The sequence below is a fragment of the Podarcis muralis genome, chromosome 1, assembly GCF_964188315.1.
Source record: "Podarcis muralis chromosome 1, rPodMur119.hap1.1, whole genome shotgun sequence".
NCBI lineage: Eukaryota > Metazoa > Chordata > Lepidosauria > Squamata > Lacertidae > Podarcis > Podarcis muralis.
Window position 1 is genome coordinate 47,139,009 of NC_135655.1, and position 19,937 is coordinate 47,158,945.

A 19,937-nucleotide genomic window follows, 5' to 3' on the forward strand; every position below is an offset into this window, starting at 1 on the left:
CCTTCCAATTTTTTAGCTTAGTAGAGTTTGAGACAACATGAGAGAGCCTTAGCTCTCATCTTCAACCAGCAGGGGTTGTTGTTGTTTGTTTGTTACTGAATAGCTTAATCTTTTTGTTTTATACTTGCATGGTCTTCTGCATGTTTGTACACTGCCCTAGGAGAATGGGTGATGCAAAAATAGCACCTTTGTAGCAAATATCACCCCCTATCAGACAAGGGGACATTCCCCACCTGGAGAGACCTTCTGCTTGCAAGGATGGCACTGGAGGAGATCCATTTCACATGTGTAGGGCTAGGATGGTACACTGTTAGATGAGCAGGGGATGCCGGGACCAGGCCTCAAATGCAGCCTTCTAGGCCTCTTGATCTGGCCTGTGGGACATGCTCCATCCAGCTCCATGCCACATACCCAAGGCCACTCTGATAATACCTGCTGCTTGCCTGGATAGAAGATAGAGAAGGTTGTGTATATGTAGAATGTAGCCCAATGAACAAAGGTAAAATTTACATTCACTGCTCTGCCCCATCACTAGCATATGCACCCCAGAAAGTTGCCCCAAAGCGAATGTGGCCTTGGGAATGCCTGCCCCATATCTACCTGAACAAAGTCAACACAAATGACAGATCTCAGGCACCTTCATTTCAGCTGGAACTGCTTTGCTGGTTGCGTGAAGGTCTTTTGCACAACCATCAAAGCAGAAGAGAAGCAGCGCATAAAAGAGGGGAGTGTGTGTGTGTGTGTGTGTGTGTGTGTGTGTGTGTGTGTCTTTTATCTTGCTGGAACCAAATGATAAACCTGGAAAGAATTAGTAACATGAAAGCACACTACAGTGGTTCCTCCGGTTGCAGACGGGATCCGTTCCAGAGGTCTGGCCGGATCCCGAGGTTTTTGCAACCGGAGGACTGCTTCTGCGCATGCACGCGGGGCAAAACCCATTAAAATACTTCCGGGTTTGCCGCTTTTGCATCCCGAAGTTTACGTAACCAGAGGGTTACGTAAACTGAGGTACTACTGTACTTGGTTATATTTCCTGGAGCCAGAAGAAACATTTACATTTCAGATGTGGCATTTTTGACCAAGCAACAATGCCACACAAACCAGAATCTACAAAACAATACTGCGCTCTATGGTGTCTTCTGTGTTTAAATCGAGTTAAGTCTATTTCAGTGGGACTGGGAGCTCTCTTTAGTTGGCCCAGGCCTAAAATTCCTGTTAAGGGAGGGTGAGGGGAGCGTCTCTCCATTCCCTTTTGAGTTACACCTTAAATGAAACACTGACACTTCAATAAAATGGATGGCTGAAATACGTTTCCTATTGATGGAAGGATCAGGATGCCAAGGCCTCTGCAGAAAATGCACCTTCCTCTCTTTCTAGTGTGCTCTCACAGGTGCGACAACAGGGAGTAGCTTCACCAAAGGCAAGTGTTAAAACCAATGTAAACTTAAAGTGAAAACAACACTAGGCCAAGAGAGAATTTACCTGTGAAGTAATAAAGCAACCAGGCTTGTCAGACAGCCTAGCCTTTAAGGACATCCCAGAACCACATTGCTTTGTACGGAAGACATCCACACAATGTAAGGAAGATAAGGTGCTCTTCACAAGCAAGGTCACTTTTAAAATGATTATTTCCAGAATTCAGTCCTGTGACTGGAAACAAATTCTGAGGCTGCATGCAGAACACAACACAACACAACCCTGGGAGTAAATGGGTGGAGAATACTAGACAAACCAACAGATTTCTTTCATTACAGGGAACTCTGCGTTTTAGGAGCCATACAAATTTGATTTTTCTGTGTACACCTTTGTGCACTTTTGTCCACACGAGTGCTTTCCATTTAACTCTGTCTTGTTGTTTCCCATTTACACAACCGGGTGGTGCTTGGTTGGACATATCTGCACTGTGCTTTGCTGTCTTCTCCCCTTAATTACTACTGCCTCATCCTCTGGAAATGACAGAAATCTGAGATCCATTGTGTGCATGCACCCTTTTCTTTTAAAAAACAACAACCCACAAAACGTTTTTGTCCATGGAATAGCACAATAGTTTTCACTAAAGGCAGCATTTCAAGTGGGCAAAGCAGCTATTTTGATATTTATTTTTGAAATACGTGTTTTTCAATTTCTAAAATAAAAAATGGTGAGGTTAGAAAAGGTTTGCTCTCTAGCTTACTGTAGTGAGAGGTAGAGGAGGCAGGCAAGCTCAGGACTTGACTGAACTTGCACAGGTGCTTAATTTGCCTGCATCTTCACTTTTTTGCTTTGCGACTTCGTTACTACACACCCCATGTACACTCAGAGCTGTTCCTACTCTATGTAGGATTGTAGGCCTTCATGCAGAGAGTTCCCAGCTTCCTTTCTGCCATGTATATAACAGATTCTGGTATTAGATGCTGTTGAACAGCACCACTAATGTCACTGAAATGTCGATATTTCCCTGTATTGTTAAATACCATGCAGAGAATGTGCTGACCAGGTCAAAGAGGAGAAACATCCTTTGCCAGCTTTGGAAGAGTAAATGTGTAACTGGAATGAGCTGTATTTGAGATTCATGTTCGTGAATTCATTCTGCCAAGAAAAATTAGTTTATAAAAGACTCTCTTATTTTTATTGAAATTCCTCCACAAAACAAACCAGAACGAGACACTGATTCTAAAGTCTTACAAGCAAAGTAAAAACATCCTCCCTGCTCTGGATCCAAAGTGAAATCTGAGCTTCCTTTGCCGCTTCCAGTCAGCATTACTCACCCAAAGTCAAAATAATTAAAAGCTCAACAGCAGACATTAGTCCAACAGAACATGCTGCTTCCTTCACATCTAATGAGCCCTTCATTTATTATTACCTTGTTTGTTTATTGCTTGTTGTGCAAAACCATTAAGCTACAGGATGTCCCCTTTGCTTTATAATGAAAAGGTTGACTTTGCCATAGGAAAGAGAGGCAGGAATAGTGTGACTAAATAGGAAGAAGGCTATCTCTGAAAGTCCTATGTACATAGCTGTCAACCGTCCCTTATTTGGCGGGAAACTCCCTTATTCCAGCTCAGTTTCCTGCTGCTGTCCCAGATTGATGATATCCCGTAAATTTCCCGGATTTCAAAGGAAGCAGCTCCTCTCCCTCCCTGCCGGCCAGGGAGGTGGGAGGCTCCAACTGTGTTGCTCGGCTGCATTGCTCACCCAATAAGGAGTCTAAGAACGACTGAGGGGTGGAGCTTGCATGCCTTGTGCCGATCAAATTGGCCGCGTTGCCTGGGGACTCGCCTTTGCTCAGCGCTTCCCAGCGGAGAGGTGACGGTGGTTTTCCTTGCTGCATCCCCTTTGCCAGGTTGCTGCGCTGTGGGAACCACTGCTTGAGGCTTCGTTTGGCTGCTGGTTGACTAAAATCCCTTAGTTTGGCTGCTGATCCCTTATTTTTGAGGCTGCTGGTCCCTTATTTTCAAATCTGTAAGTTGACAGCTATGCCTATGTAGCTTGCTAAAGGTTTGTTATGATGTCATACAGCACAGGCATGAAACAGCTCAAGGTAGTATCATGCTTTGCAGCCAAATGTTGAGACTTTTTGAATTTGGCATTTTTTCCTGCTGCTTTTGGCTGCAAAGCCAGAGCCAGCAGCACAGTTAAGAGAGCTTGCTTCTGATTCCACCTTAGCAGCTGCAGTGGATTAACAGGCAGGTGGCCTCACATGGCCTGAGGCAGGCTGGCCACCTCTGGATCCAGCCCTCTGGTCAGATTGAATTCCTCATCTTAGTTCATAATGCTTTAATTTCACTTCTTGATGAAAAATTGCATTTTACTGTTACTATTACTCAAACATTCTACAATAATGGAAAGGCAATACCTAATGGACTGTAGGTAGTAAATTCATTACCTTGTTAAACAAAGCAATAGAGCAAACAGTGGCACCTAAAGGCAATGAAGTGCATCTGCATTTCTCTTACCATATCTTCTGTGTATAAGACGATTTTTATTTAATATAAATAAAAGCAAAAAATATGAGGTTGTCTTATACATGGACAGTGCAGAGGTGGGCTACCGGTGTCTGTGTGGGAGAATTGTGGCTGCGGCAATTGTGTGGGCTTTTGTTGGGTGCTGGCAACCCCCCCCCCCAAAAAAAATCTCCCCCCATTTCCTCAATTTGGAGTCACAAAAAATAGGGGTAGTCTTATACATGGTGGCGTGTTATACACAGAAAATGTGGTACATATTCTAAATGCTATTTGCTTTTCCATGTGTACAGGTTTGCTAATGGAAAGAGGTATATACCTTTACTGTATTAGAAATTACACAGACCCCATTTTTTGAAATGTCTAGTTTTCTAGATTCATGTGACACCTACATAGCCCAAGAGATGCTAGATCAAACTATTAAAATAAAAATAACAAAACTGCACAGTTCGGCCAGCTGTCCTGTGGACTTGATTGGAACTGGTGTATTGAAATGAGGGGTGCCGAGCAGGGCTGTGGCATTCTGGACAGATATTAGTCCCTTGTGCAAGAAAAAACCCAACAGCTTGTGTGAAACTTGGAACAAATCTCTCTCCATTCAACTTTTGATTTTCTAGAGCTGGCTGTGGGTGCAGAAGGCAGACTGGGATTTACTGATAGATCTCTTGGTGATTTGAGGTAGATTGCTTTAAAGCAACATAGTGATTCTCTACCCCCAGAAAAAAATTATATTGCTGAAGCAAGCATAGGGGGCACTGGGTTGAACCAGGAATGTTTGAGTGTATATCTGTATTCTGGTACACATAAATAAATCTGAGCCCATGAATCTGAAAGCCCTGTTTGAGCACTACTTGTTCCCATGTACAAGACAGGAACAAGGAGATCCCAGGACATCTTCACATGTACACACGAAGTTGTCCTCCCTAAAGACCTTTGCAACTCACATGTTGATGAAGGATTGCATGATGCCGGGGTGGCCTTATGCAGCACAGCCATACTCTCTGCTTCTGTGTTGATGTACAGGGGGGTGAATAATGCCCAAATAAGGCTTCCATGTACGTCTTTTGCCCCCAACTTTGGTTGATGCATCTTGGAGATGTTGTGAGAAAGAAAGCACATCCCACAAGTCTGACCAGCCTTGCTCTAGAACAGTCAAGTTCGCAACTGTGTCATTACACACATTTTTATTAGCTCCGACCATTGCTTAATTAGAAATGCGGAATCCCTGAAGACCAACAGCTCAAAGGGGTCCACACTGGGGGCCATTGTCCAATCCATGGGGTGATCAGCCCAAGAGCAGCATGCTGTGTGAAGCAACGGTTTTGATGGCAGGCCTCATAAGTAGCTTAGAAGACTATGGCTATCTCACATATATTGCCTACAACTGACTCACTCAATTTTCCAACATGAGTGCCTGTGGGTGTTCACATTTTTCCAGGCAAGAAAAAACGATATTTGAAGGAGTCGTCAGAATGGAAGCAGAAGGGTGGTGAGAAGCAATAAGGATCAAAATATCAATGCTTTTGACCTGCCATGGACCGGGATGAAAAACAAACAAAAATTATCCAGTGGCAATTTATCAGCCAGGAAAATAAAGAGTGGAAAAGGTATGAAATATGAAAACTCCCAAAGTGGCTAGCCTTGTCCATTACCATTCAAAAGCAACACTTTTGGTTTGACAGTGGAACGGACTCCCTCAGGAGGTTGTGGACTGTCCTTCCTTGAAGGTTTATAAGCAGAGGTTGAATGGTCATCTGTCATGGATGCTTTGGCTGAGATTCCTGCATTGAAGGGGTTGGACTAGATGTCCTTCCGTTGAATGTAGCCAGAGATGGAAAGAAGGTGAATTTACAGTCTTAAGACAAAAGTGTCAAGACACTGATAAACAGAAATATCCTTAGTTTATTAATAGATGGCCAAGACAACCAAAAAGGGGAGGCCATCACTCCCTTATGCACAGGCTCATGAGTAAACCCAGAAGCATCTAGCTAGACAGTGGCAATGGAAGTCTAGGCTAAATGAGTCTTGGGCTAATTCTGCAAGACTGTTATTACAGTGGTACCTCGGGTTACAGCCGCTTCAGGTTACAGCCGCTAACCCAGAAATAGTACCTCGGGTTGAGAACTTTGCTTCAGGGTGAGAACAGAAATCGCGCAGCGGCAGCGGGAGGCTCCATTAGCTAAAGTGGTGTCTCAGGTTAAGAACAGTGTCAGGTTAAGAACAGACCTTCAGAACAAATTAAGTTCTTAACCTGAGTTACCACTCTACGTCCTTCTGCTCAGGGCAAACATCCCCAAGATTAGTGTATCTGTAACACATCAAAGGGACACGGGTGGCGCTGTGGGTAAAACCTCAGCGCCTAGGGCTTGCCGATTGAAAGGTCGGCGGTTCGAATCCCCACGGCGGGGTGCGCTCCCGTTGTTCGGTCCCAGCGCCTGCCAACCTAGCAGTTCGAAAGCACCCCCAGGTGCAAGTAGATAAATAGGGACCGCTTACTAGCGGGAAGGTAAACGGTGTTTCCGTGTGCGGCTCTGGCTCGCCAGAGCAGCGATGTCACACTGGCCACGTGACCCGGAAGTGTCTCCGGACAGCGCTGGCCCCCGGCCTCTTGAGTGAGATGGGCGCACAACCCTAGAGTCTGTCAAGACTGGCCCGTACGGGCAGGGGTACCTTTACCTTTTAACACATCAAAAGGGCAGACAAGGAAAGAACAACTAGGACTATGTGCTGCTGTTAAAGTTTCCAACAAGAGGTTATTTGGCCCTTGTGGACAAGATGCTCAACTAGCGAGACTATGGATCAGATGATGTAAGCCCTGTGTGAGAAATAAAACTGAAAAGTTGTATTGCTGGGGTGGGGTGAAAGCTGCCTCTCCAGATGAACAAGCAATGGCCATTTTGACAAGGTGAGCTAGTGAGTCACAGAAGAATTTACAGCAGTGTCTGTGCTATTGCTGTTGGGTGAGGGAGGAGGGGGGAGGCAGCATGTGAAAAGAAAGAACGCTGACAGAAAGTTCTTTACAAGTTGTTCTTCATTCCTACAACAGGGTCAAGTGGGCCACATAAGACTTTTTTACACTGTATAATAAAACCAAGTAACACAATACACATACACAATACGATCAGTTTACAAAAGAAGAGGGGAATATTCAGAGAGGAGCTTGGAGAGGGGGAAGGCACATACATTGTATGTGACATGCAAGAGAAGCCAGCAGTGGGTGCTGCTGTTCCATGAGACAAAGATTCACATTAAAAATATACTTGCGAAAAAAAATTGGCACAGCTTTTCAAAGAGAAGCATCTAAACTTTTCTGGCCAGTTTAAATCTTTTACCCACAGAGAAGTCCACTAAGATTCAGAATCCAAAGAACCGTGTTACTATTTTCACAACCTTGCTTCGCTTCTGCTGGACATTTAAGGAGCCAGGACCAACAAGCTTCGTATGTTCCTGTCAAGTGACATATTGAGGGTTGCCAAAACAGACACCATAATGGAACAACCATCTGAGAAAGACGGTGCAGGGCTGCTTCTCAACAGTAGAACATGACCCCTGGTGTTTTCTATTGGGGTTTATTTCAGAGTCTGAACTATTACTACAGACTATTGATTGCTCTGCTACCAATTCCAATCAAAATAGACATTTTAAAAAATCCCACTAAATAAAACAGTCCGTACACACTATCTTGCATCAGCTTAAGATGAGCTTATGACTCGGCTACTTCCAATAAAAGTGTGGCTGAATGTTCTCCAGAAGGTTTCAAAGGACAGTGGCCATGCATGAAACCCCAGAAAGCATGATATTCCTCAGCTTGAGCATCCTCTATGGTAACTGAGACTCAACTGTCTATACCTTAACTGAAGCCAAAATATTTAAAGGGGGGGGAGGGCAAGGCACTGTCCTGTAAATCCACCATTGTGACTTGCTTGAAAAGCAGCCATTTTACAATGATGTTCGAGTATTTCAGCTTGCAACAGCCCACTGCTAAAACATGGAGATGCATTGCCACACTGCTTTTGAGGAGCATTTATATGGATTCACAAATCACGGTGCAAGCAGAGGAACCCAAGGCAATCAAGTTTGCAGGACAACTTCCAACAGAAAAGGTGGAAGCACACCTATAGCACTCAGATCCCTCATTTCTCAACAGTGAGATGTTAAGCACAAAGACCCTGCAAACGTACAGGAACAAGGACAGCACAAATACTGCTAGCACACATATGCTATCTTTTAAGAACAGTTTTGCCGCCTCCTGCTCCATTTTATATTGACAGTAGAGCCTTTTACTTCCCCACGCCACTTTCTTCTGCAAAAGTGTGGGAGACATGTGCTTTTATCAACATTCATCCAAGACCCAAACAAAATCAGGAGGTTGATTGCAGCTAGTCCAGCAGGAATAAGATTTAGCATGGGGTAGGGAAAGCTATTCTCATGCCAATGCAGCAATTAGCTTTAAACCCCATAACACAAAATATCGGAGCAAACCCTGAAAGCACATGAAACTGTCATACTGCTGTAGCTAAGGCGGTCTTGGCCTTGAGCACTGGCTGGTTGAGAGATCATAGTTGAGCTATACAAAATTAGCCCTCAGATGCTCCAGAGGGAGAAACTACTCTGAGTGGGACTAGTGCTGACTAGTCCCATTTTCTGCATTTGTGTTTGTGTATGGATGCGTATGTGAGTGTGCACACATGCACACACAGTGTTCAAGTAATGTGTGAGCCACCAACACTGTTGACTTATTTGAATCATGATGATGCTTGTGCAAGAAAAAAAGTTGAATTTTGATTGGTTGCAGAAACCAATGCATCCCTGGATTCCAGAGTCCTCTGTACCCCTTTAATCTAAACCAGCTTCAAAAAAGTCATAGGCAGAAACCAAATAGTCACACTAAGGCCAGCACAAGACAACTGTACAATTTACATTTATATACAGTATATTAAACATCATTCTTCAAGTCCAAGCAAATCCCTAACATTTAACTCATCAGTAGCTGTTCAGTTTTCTTTATCTTTCTTTTTTCTTTGTTTACTCTTTCTTCTTCTCTAAAGTACTATATAAAATGGCATAATAAGTAGACCAACTTCCACCCCTCTTCGTTATTTTTTTTTTTCCAAAAGTGCAAATGTTGTGGTGGCCACTTCTGCTACATTGGATGTTGCCATTTCCACCTGAGTGTTTTCAATTGGCGATGTGTCCGGTTCGTCCTTCCTTCCATCTGGTTCATGCTTTTCCATCAGCTCTTAGACAAGACGTCCGACTAAAGTTGGGGAGGGATGGAGCGGGAAACAGCAACAGTTTGAGGGAGGGAAGAAACAAAATTGTGAAATCTCCAATTAAATTTTTAGTAAGTAATTAACAGATTTCCCCTGTGAAACAAACTAATAATACCTGGGAATGCAATATGCAGTAAGGCTACAAAAAATAGGGCTTCTCTTTCTTTCTCCCTCCCTCCCTTCTGCACACCTTGGGGTTTAATGCAGATTTAAAGAGATGAATTGCTGGGGTGGGGATATCTCTCCTATTGCACATACCAATTTGGTAACAACCACTAGTATACACCAAACTCATCGGTAAGGAGCACATTTTACTGGCTATACCTGTTGCAAAAGCTTTGTCCCTTTTTTAGACAGCAGAAACCTCACTATATGCAGCCATGAGGACTGAGGGCTCTCACCCACACTTCCTCTTGCCCTGTGAGTTCTAGGCACAGTTCCAAGAGGTTTTTCTTTTGTCCCATGGCTTTCCCCAGGAACACCCGCAACACTTCTTGGACCCCATGCCTATAAAACATGGGACAAACAGAAGTATGGCTAAGCACCGAGTAGTGTAAAGGACTTTACCTGGGCATGCCCTTAAAACCAACTCAGAAGGTGCAGCTAATAAAAAACTATGCTGCTTCTATCTCAAGGACTACTCCGCTCGGTAGTAGTTGCAGTCAAAGGGTGAGAGCCAGGCTCTGAATGAGTGCCCTCTTTCAGAAAGGTTGCCAATCATTTTTATTTTAGGCGACATTGGGCTAGGTGGGTTATTTTGTGTTTTGCTTCTCCAGGAGCTCTCTCTCCCATGCATATTAATATATACTGTCTTAGGCACATTTATTGAATTTCATTGTTGTCTTAATTTTATTTCCCCTTGAGATACCTAGAGATGTGAAAAGGTAGCATCCAAGTGCTTTAAATGAAGTTCAATAAATAAATACTGACAAGAGCTATCCCAGCGATCAATACAGCTTGTCATATGGAAGCACCCTCTTGCCTGCTTAATCAGTAATATCCACAGGACTAGCTCCTTTCCATTATAGTTGGGCCAGGCAATGGCTAGCAGTAGGTTTAGGCAGGATTGGGGGTGGGGGGGGGAAGAACCCCAAAAAACACAGCTGATCAAGAGTGACTCAGATCAGGAGGAAGGGGAAGGAATTACAGAAGTACTTACTGAAAGGGTTAACACCTTGTCTTTTTCCATGGGGGAAACTTCCAACGCTCCCTGCAAAATATAAATCCTTTGTCCAGTATATTTTTTCATGTATAATAAAGACTGCAGATTTAAGAAAGTAGCAAGGCTGATCTACCAGTGATGATGACTGAAGGCCCGCAAGGAAGAAGTAAAGCAGAAAGTGTAAAGGTCACATCCCTCTACAGCAAAGGTATTTTGGCTGAGGCAGAGTAGCCTGTATTTTCAAGAAGTAGTGATGAAGTAGACTTAGGAAAAATAAATCTGCCATGTGCAATGTTTCAGACCACCACCAAAAAGTGTCATTCTATAGAATGATGATTTGTTCAAAAAAACTTGAGAATGCCGGTTTCAAGATAACCACCTCTTGCTAAAGATGCGAGTGATTTCAGGTATAAATTTGCTAGGAGCAAAAGTGCCTTCTCCTGGTTATAAAAGGTACTTCTTTTAGTGTCCATGGAAATATAAACTGAACACATCTGGGCAACTTTGAAGCTCAGAAACATGATTTCATGTTTCTTTTTGCAAACTGGCATCTTTGGCAATGGCCACCAGAGGGTGCTAAACTTTAGGCTGCTTCCTAAAGCAGACTGGTTTGTTCAAGTGCTACCGCAGGGGTGAGGAACCTTTGACAGCCTGGGGGCCACATTCCCTTCTGTGCAACCTTCTGGGGGCCACATGCCAGCGACAGCTGAGGTAAAAGTGGGCAGAATAATGCGTGCAAATATTACTTTTATGCAATAAACTGGTTTCTACACACAGAACTCTATCCTGCATCCAGGCAAACATTCTTGCCAGGCAAAAGCACTCAAAGTAGGGCTGGAGAGAGGGTTTGGCTGGAGAAAATCTTGATGGTCAGACACATTACCACCCTGCCAAGCCTGAGCTTCCCCACCTGTGTCCTTTAGGTATGACAAAAGTGTTACCCACCTCCTTCCTTCCCAACGCCCAGGCACCCTTTCAGTTCTTGTAGTGAGATGGACTTGTCCTTGTTGAGGTCACAGTAGTCAATGAAGCGCCGCGTACATTTCTTGGGCTTGGCTTTCTTCTTGACATAGCGCTTGAAGGGCTTCATCTCCCTCTTGTTGATGTCATTGCTGTTATTGTTGTCCAGCTGGCTGAAATACCAATGGACCACCCGCTCTTCCAACGTGTGGCTGGGATCAGGCTCAGAGAACCTGGAAACAAGAGAAGGAAGGCTCACAGGAAACACAACCCCCAATTTTTCAATACACTCTCTCTCTCTCTCTCTCTCTCTCTCTAAGGCAGAGCAGACTCTTGACAAAAGTTCTGATGGAGTCCTATTTTGTTTGCTTAAGTCTAGCAATAGCAAATGGTTATTAGGGAAAGCTGTGCTTTTGTTTTTAGAAATCATTAAGGGGACTTCTAGCAGTCTCTTCTATCAGATGGAAGGGCTTGTTTATAATATCTAACACATGGGGAAATTCAAGCAGAAAGTTAGTGTACTAGAGCATTAGTGTAATAAACAAGGAATATTGCTTATTTAAATTTCTCTTTGTAATTCAGCTCTTGGTGGTGAAGCAGATCCACAACATACAGCTGGCTTAGAAGGTCCTTGTTTTAGTGATGCTTAGATCTATTGTTTAAAGTGTGTGTTGCCTCACTCTCAGCCAAAACCATCAGGAAAGGGGAAAACCTGTAAGAGAACACAGTTAGCCACTTCGTAGGTTACTGTTTCCCTACATGCCACCATCTCTCACTAAACTTGAACCACATGAAAGATCTTCCAAAACTGCAAGTCTTGCAGAAAAGGGGCAGTAAATTTGTTCAAAAAGATAGTTTGCCTTCTGCTCCACCACACACCAAAAAAAAACCCCTAAGACTTACAACAAAATAAGGAATAGCGTAGAAAGTCTCAAGAGCCTACTTTGCTTGACCACATCAGAACAAAGCCAACAGTTCTGCTAATGCTGCACACAGATAGTTTGAAGAAAGCTCCTTAGATGTAGATGCAGGAGGAAATGAGATCACCTCTCCCCTCCTCCACACACCCAGGTTAACCTGACCAACAAAAACATGTTTACCTAGGTCAGCTTTTTAAGGGAAAAGGGGGTTGGCAAACATAAGGCTGTTTCCCCCTTTTGCTGTGGTAACACCACAAACACGTATAGATGCACACAAGCACACAGCCATGTTATGGACCACAATTTCCACTATGAGGTCTTATAGTGGATCTAATGGTGAGCCACATTTTAAGGTAAAGGTAAAGGTAAAGGTACCCCTGCCCATACGGGCCAGTCTTGACAGACTCTAGGGTTGTGCGCCCATGTCACTCAAGAGGCCGGGGGCCAGCGCTGTCCGAAGACACTTCCGGGTCACGTGGCCAGCGTGACAAGCTGCATCTGGCGAGCCAGCGCAGCACACGGAAACGCCGTTTACCTTCCCGCTGGTAAGCGGTCCCTATTTATCTACTTGCACCCGGGGGTGCTTTCGAACTGCTAGGTTGGCAGGCGCTGGGACCGAACAACGGGCGCGCACCCCGCCGCGGGGATTCGAACCGCCGACCTTTCGATCGGCAAGCCCTAGGCGCTGAGGCTTTTACCCACAGCGCCACCCGCGTCCCAGAGCCACATTTTATCCACCTACAAAATGAAGGAATAAAACCATCTGTAAAGGCGCACTGCAAGACAGAGCTATCGCCTGTTAATCCATCAATAGGCTTAGAATGGTTATTAAGCTAAGGGTCAAACCAGACAGGGCATCAGCAGTTCTTCCTCTTTCAATGGAGTCCTACCAAAACATGTACAAAGCAAAGGCCTGGGAGAAGAGGAAGGCTTTTGCCTGGTGCCTAAGGATATGCAATGAAGGTGCCAGGCGAGTCTCCCTGGGAAGAGCATTCCACATGTGGAAAGCCACTACTGAAAAGGCTCACTCTCATGTTGCCACCCTCAGGATCTCTAGTGGAGAAGACACACAAAGAAGGGGCTCAGATAGTGATTGCAGGGTCTGGGCTGGTTCATATGCAGAGAGGCAGCCCCTTGAGGTATTGCGGTCTTGAGCCATTTAAAAGGTAAGTAAATTTAGTTGCATGCTTGAATGTGCTGTTGTGATACCATGTGATGTTGTGCTGCTTCTGCTGCGGTGTTTTGTTTTGTTTTTTACTTCCTAGCCCCTTTGAGTTGAAATGCTTGAATTAATTCATCTGGTATAGCCTAAACCTCTGAGATAATCAATGTGAAGCACTTTGAACATTCTATAATGCAGTGGAAATCTTAAGTATTGTCATCTTCCCACAATCAGAATTCTCCCCTTGCAGTAATTAAATAAAAATAATAGTAAAGTTGGACATATGTAAAAGCATCTGCACAATAAATTCGTCTGAAAACATGTGGTATGGTATTGCAGGTACAAATTGCCTCACAGGGTTTCAAAAGGACAGCAAATTGCTGAGTGAACATCTGTAGAAAATTGAAAACATTTGCTAAGGCCCTCTGTGGGCTGGCAGTTTCTGGCCCTGCTATCAAGATGAAAACAGTTGTTCACGATAGAAAGTGAGGAATTCGAGTGACAGAACAGTGGAACCGCTGACCTCACTCAGAAACAAAGCCCACTAATGAACACCACATACTATTCTGTCTCCTGCCAGATTTATCTGAGTTTAACATCAGGGCACTATATTATGCTCCTTAGCAAATGAGGAGGAGGACACAACCAGCACATTGGTTCTTCTCGGCCATGACAAGCAGCATATTACTGCTTCTCAAAATAGTTGTGTCATTCATTTGCAACACATTTGTGAATCCAAACAAGCACCCATCTCAAACACCCACCTCTTTATAGTCACGAGCAAGGTTTAAAATCACAACCTTACAATCTGCCCCAGTTTGTCACCTCATGCTCTCCCCCAAAGGCTGGCATACAAGCAAAATAGCAAATAAATGCTGTAAAGCTGTGACTTGACTGATACCTTCCATCTGACCATGCCACCCAGTTCCCACAGAAACAAATCAAGATACCTTTGAAGTCGACGGAATCCGTTCCGGAAGTCCATTTGATCCAAAACATTCGAAAACCAAATTGTGGCTTCTGATTGGCTGCAGAAAGCTCCTGCAGCCAATCAGAAGCTGCGGAAGCCCCGTCGGACGTTTGGGTTCCAAAAGAACGTTCACAAACTGGGACAATCACTTCCGGGTTTGTGGCATTCGGGAGCCAAAACGTCCGAGTTCCAGGGCGTTCGGGATCCAAGATACGTACGACTGTAATGTAAACCATGTAAGTAACTGGGAATGTGTGATGGAAGCCTAGCAATCCCTGAAATGCTGAAGGGCTAAAAAAAACCCCTCATATTGATCACAACTTCAGAAGCTTTGTCTCAAGCATGTTGTCTCCTATATGCAGAGATAGAGTCTGGTTAGTGACACGCCCTGGGGTGCCTGAGATTGTATTTTATTTTAACAGTAAGTTTCTAGCCCTACTAGAAAGCAGGTTATGAAGGAAAATGCAATCGTTAAATTTCTGGCTGCTCTCTCCTGTCAGTGTTTTCAGTCAATGAGTTGTTTGAACACCAGGCAATGAGAAACCCCGGGGTCTTAAAAAAGCTGCTGTTCCCCTGCCCCTTTTAGCGTACTTTTCCTGCACTCAGAATGTAGTTTGTCCTTCCTTTTTTCCTAAAAACCAGGATGCAGTTTTCCTCTGGTGAGTTCCTCTGAGATCAGGTACTGCTTAAAAGTTATTTTCTGTAAACACTACTTCATGAAAATCAGTTATTGGCATGGTAAGGGCTTTTAAGAAATCACAGGTTTTTCTATTTACATTTGCCTAGGTTCTCCAGCAAACTAACTTTGCCTCCTTTATTTTAAAGAGTGCTGCTTACAATGGCACAAAGACTGAAACACAAACTATTAAGGATGCCGAATACTCTCTGGAGTCTTCTTCACCTCTGACTCACTGTATTTGATACAACAAAATTACTTAAATCTGAAAGCAAGCCACTTCTGGCTTAGAAAAGGGTAAGCATACCTCCTCCTACAGAGGTTTTTGGCTCATATTAGTCTTAAAACCAAGGAAAATGTGTTTTTTTTTAAAAAATATCATCTGCATTTATATTTGCATTGCATGTTGAACATACCAGCAAACTGCAGAACATCCAGTTCACAGACATTCAACCACTAATACGATTAACAAGGCAGAAATGCCAAATTAAGATATCCTTTACAAAAGCCATTAAAATTCAGTAAATAAGATATGAAATAACACTCAAAAATATCTGCTTCGGAAACTGAAGGTCATATTACTTTGCCCACTGCACTTTTCTAAAATATGATAATGTGCACTGTTACAAAACCAATGGGAAATGCACAGGACTTAGGCAGACTGATTCATAGATGCATATTCATTGCAAAATTCGGAGAAGGGTGAATTTCAAAGAACGGCTGTTTCTCGGTTTGCATATTGTTTCAAAAATGACAAATCGGGTACATACATCTTCAAATGCAAACTGAATCAAATTCCTCCCCATCCCTACTTATGAACGAGTCCAGAACTTGAATTTCCCTAGTGTATTATTCAAATGAAATAGTCTCCTTTAAGACCAGAGACATCTTTGGTTCTCTTGTTTCAGTTCAACTTGAATGCCTCCCAAACTCACCTTCCGCCTCCAGCAGGTGCTGCTGAGTTAATGGCCTGTACCATGTCTGTGGTAAGAGCATCCAGTAAACTTGTAATAAATTCTACTTTCTTCCCTTCTGGGCAGCCTGCAAAGGGAATAGAAGCTTCCTTTGAACAAATGGTAGTCAGAACAGGTTCTTCACTTCCTAAGGCCATGCCTATGCTGTATGGAGTTGTCAAATTTTGTCTGGGTGCAGTTTTAATGACTGCTGTGTCTTGCATTTTTGCAGGCAGCCTAAATCACACCTGCCCACCCACCCCCTTCCAAATGTGACCCACATTTTAGTTTTCTGTCATATATGCATTCTATGGTGCTGCTCCCAAAGTCAACAAGGCAAAGACGGAAGAATGGTTGAACAAATGCATACAGCAAGTTCTGCATAGAAATCAGTGTAAATGAGCAAACAAAAAGTCCTCCCGACACAATAGGAAATGCAGCAAAGGGAAAAGGTAAAGGAGGCGATGAGGACACAGGAACTCAAGCACACAGTCACCAAGATAGCAATATCAGAGAATAACGTGGATTTCAGTTCACATGGATGTTTTAAATCACAGTGTGGATGTTTGTTTACATTCATTTAAAATACAGTAGGATCCACACAAAGTTTCTGGTGACGTGGAAATCCATAAAGGATTAAAATGCAAGGTTCAGATTTAAACATAAATATTACCAGATAATACAAGATTTAAAAATAATTAAAATTACCTCCAGCAGCTCATAAAGCATCAGTAAACTAGTATAAAAAACTAGTAGCCACACATGTGCAGAAGGGCATGTTTGAGTAACCAGCCAGCCACATTCTTCTGGCCTCCACCATTTTTGTAGCAAAATTTGTACAAGAATTACTCTGATGAACATGGAGCCCAACAAAAATGTTGGGAAGTAAGTGGAAAGCCAGGGGTGGAGTAGGATTACTTCCCACATTCAAAGCATATATTTATTTCAGACTTTACATGGAGGGGTAATTTCTTCTCTTAATTTTTCAGGGTTTTTTTTTTTTTTTTTTTTGTCTTATTCTTATTCTGGTTGTTTCAAATGGTTTCTAATACGCCTTGTGAACTACTATAATTACTGTTCATTTGAAATATTGCAAGTCACTTTGGGAGACAGTGGCATACAAATAAGCATACGATGATGAAATTTCCTACCATTATCTTCAGGGAGTGTAGCAATATTTAATAAACGTATGAGCACAGATAAAAACCCAAGGCAAAGCTCAACTCAGAGGTCCACTTGCTAACTGTCCCTAGAGCACTCTGAGCCATCTGACTAAACATTAGGAAGAACTTTCTGACAGCAATAGCTCTTTGACAGTGGACCGGACCACCTTGGAAGGTGGCGGGCTCTCCTTCATTGCAGGTTTTTAAGCAAAAGTTCTCTCTTAGGTTATCTGTCTGAGAATCCTGCATTGCAGGGGACTGAACCAGATGGCCCTTTGGGTCCTTTCCATCGCTACAAATCTGTGATTTTATAATTCTCATTATCTTATTTATCTTAGCTTTTAATGCTGCCATAAGCAAGTGAGGTGGGAGTAGAACAGACAGAATTCTTCTCCATTCTGACCTGGAAGTTCTCTGTCTTTGAAAGGGTCATCCGTTTCTGGGCTCTTTGATCTGGCGTCACTTTCACACACGGGGGTCTCGTATCTAGAGACCAAAGAGATATAAAAAGAATATGTCCTTAAGGGATGGACTTCAGGAGTTCTCCCACTCTTTGCCCCACCCCGTGAACAAGTGTTAGCTGGAGCAGCGCAAGTGGCAGGTGTGAACGTTGTGCCCCATGGCATTTATTTGCCGACTTTATATACCTGGAGCTAGTGGAAGGGAATGGATCAGAGAAACTGGACACAGGAGTATTGGGGTGGGGGGGGGGTTAGAAAGAGCAAAATAATGGGACTGGTTGTTGCAAGAACAGGATTCTCTCCTTAGGGCTTAATGCTGCTCATCTTGACCTCCTACCCCACTCCCAGGGCCAGTCCTAGAAAGTCCAAAGGGTGTAAGGAGATCACTTAGACATGGCACACTGTCTTGTGGGGACTCCCCAAAACCACCCCACAACTCTCCCAGAAACCTGAGCAAACCAGAACGCAGAACTAATTAGACCTGTCTCACGCATCCCTTTTTTTGTTGGCTTGTTTTTACACTTAAGGCATTGGTAACTTATTAATATTTTTGTGTCTATAGTATTTGCACTAGCCCATCACCACACTGTTTTCTTTGCCTGTTTCCCAAGGTTCTACAGGAACAGGTGGGGACAGGTTGCCCTGAAGGAACAAGTGCAATGAGTGTGGGAGAGAGAAGCAAGTGAGGACAGGTTAACATATCAAGGGTGGGAGCAGCAAAGAAAATGAGGAGCTTTAATAAAATATGCAGAATCACATTAAAATACCTTTGTCTTAGTTTTCCATCTGTGTGGGGTTTAAGTCAGTTTAATGTGCAGAAGAGAAATGCACTGGCATTTCTAACATATAAAATATTATTTAATTTTAAATTTCCCTCTCTTTGACATTTAATACCATGGCTTTCCTCTAGGAGAATTGGCAATAAATCCTCTGCCCTCTGGGTTCAACTATGCTATTCACTAACAAGAAAACAGCCTAGCAGATGAGAAAGGAAGTGTATATTGAGTGTACGTTCTGAACCCTAAAGTGGTGGCTCCTTTACTCCCAGGCCACAGTTTATTTTATTTTCTAACATGTAATTCAAAAGGAGGTGATTCTTACCGGGTGGAAGTACCAGGCAGAGGACGGCCAGTGTCTACCAGAACACACCAGCAATATCCTGTGGACTGGTGACACTGCACTGGCTTGTACAGTCCTCCAGGGGCACATTCAGGGATAACAATCCCCTCGCGAGGGTTCTGCCTGGCCTCTTCAAGAGCACTTTGCCTCTCGTGGTCACATGAGTTAACTTTCTCTGGAAAAGAAAAGAAAGGGAGGGTCACTATCCAGGGCATATGATGAAGCCCCACCTCCTGTTCTCACCTTGATAATTTAGGAAACCCCATAAATAAAGGAATTAAGCCCTATTTACCTTCTTCAAACATGACTTGCAATATGATCCTACAGCCAGAGGCCTAAGATGCTGTCACAAAAGTCACCACTGTGGTTCAGGTTTTTACGAGACATTACTTTGCCAGATAATCTTTAGCCAGTGATCAAGTTTGTGTGCGGTTTTTGTTTTGTTTTGTTTTTTAGTGCTTGATACTTAAGGGAGATAAGGGACGCGGGTGGCGCTGTGGGTTAAACCACAGAGCCTAGGACTTGCCGATCAAAAGGTTGGCGGTTCAAATCCCCACAATGGGGTGAGCTCCCGTTGCTCGGTCCCAGCTCCTGCCAACCTAGCAGTTTGAAAGCATGTCAAAGTGCAAGTAGATAAATAGGTACTGCTCCGGCGGGAAGGTAAATGGCGTTCGCCAGAAGCGGCTTAGTCATGCTGGCCACATGACCCGGAAGCTGTACGCTGGCTCCCTCGGCCAATAAAGCGAGATGAGTGCAGCAACCCCAGAGTTGGCCACGACTGGACCTAATGGTCAGGGGCCCCTTTACCTTTACTTAAGGGAGATAAGATACCAACAGCTGCAGTTGCTACTACATCTCTCAATCCAGCAGTTTTTAACCTGTGTTCCATGGAATGTTGCAGTTCCTGGGAATCAAGAGGTCCTCCCTTAAGCTTTTACACCATTCTTGCTGGTGGAACACACAGCCGTAGGGGAGGAGTGTTGACCATGTTCAAAGGTACAGCCAGTTTCCAGACACTACAACATCACAGTTTGACAGTCCTGGCTGATGCTTTGTAAGCGCCCCCAAGAATGCAACCCAGAAATGATTCTGTAAGGCTATGAGCATGCTATCATTTTAAATCATCTTCAAAATACATTCTTTAACCCTCACAGAGTTACGATTTGCAGCCACCCTT

At 43.7% G+C, this 19,937-nt stretch overlaps 1 protein-coding gene across 2 annotated transcripts in view; it reads right to left on the minus strand.

Annotated features, from left to right (window-relative positions):
- Window positions 1-5,825: 5,825 nt before the first annotated feature.
- The window catches only part of SMOC1 (SPARC related modular calcium binding 1), a 65,679-nt gene continuing 51,567 nt past the window's right edge, over window positions 5,826-19,937 (minus strand). For both annotated transcript variants that reach the window (XM_028725179.2, XM_028725172.2), the window contains exons 8-13: window positions 18,743-18,935; window positions 17,584-17,666; window positions 16,000-16,105; window positions 11,322-11,569; window positions 10,374-10,424; window positions 5,826-9,198 (exon numbers count right to left, since the gene is read on the minus strand). In XM_028725179.2, the coding sequence (XP_028581012.2) occupies window positions 9,182-9,198; window positions 10,374-10,424; window positions 11,322-11,569; window positions 16,000-16,105; window positions 17,584-17,666; window positions 18,743-18,935 (698 nt within the window). In that variant the 3' untranslated portion in view covers window positions 5,826-9,181. The remainder of the gene's footprint in view (window positions 9,199-10,373; window positions 10,425-11,321; window positions 11,570-15,999; window positions 16,106-17,583; window positions 17,667-18,742; window positions 18,936-19,937) is intronic.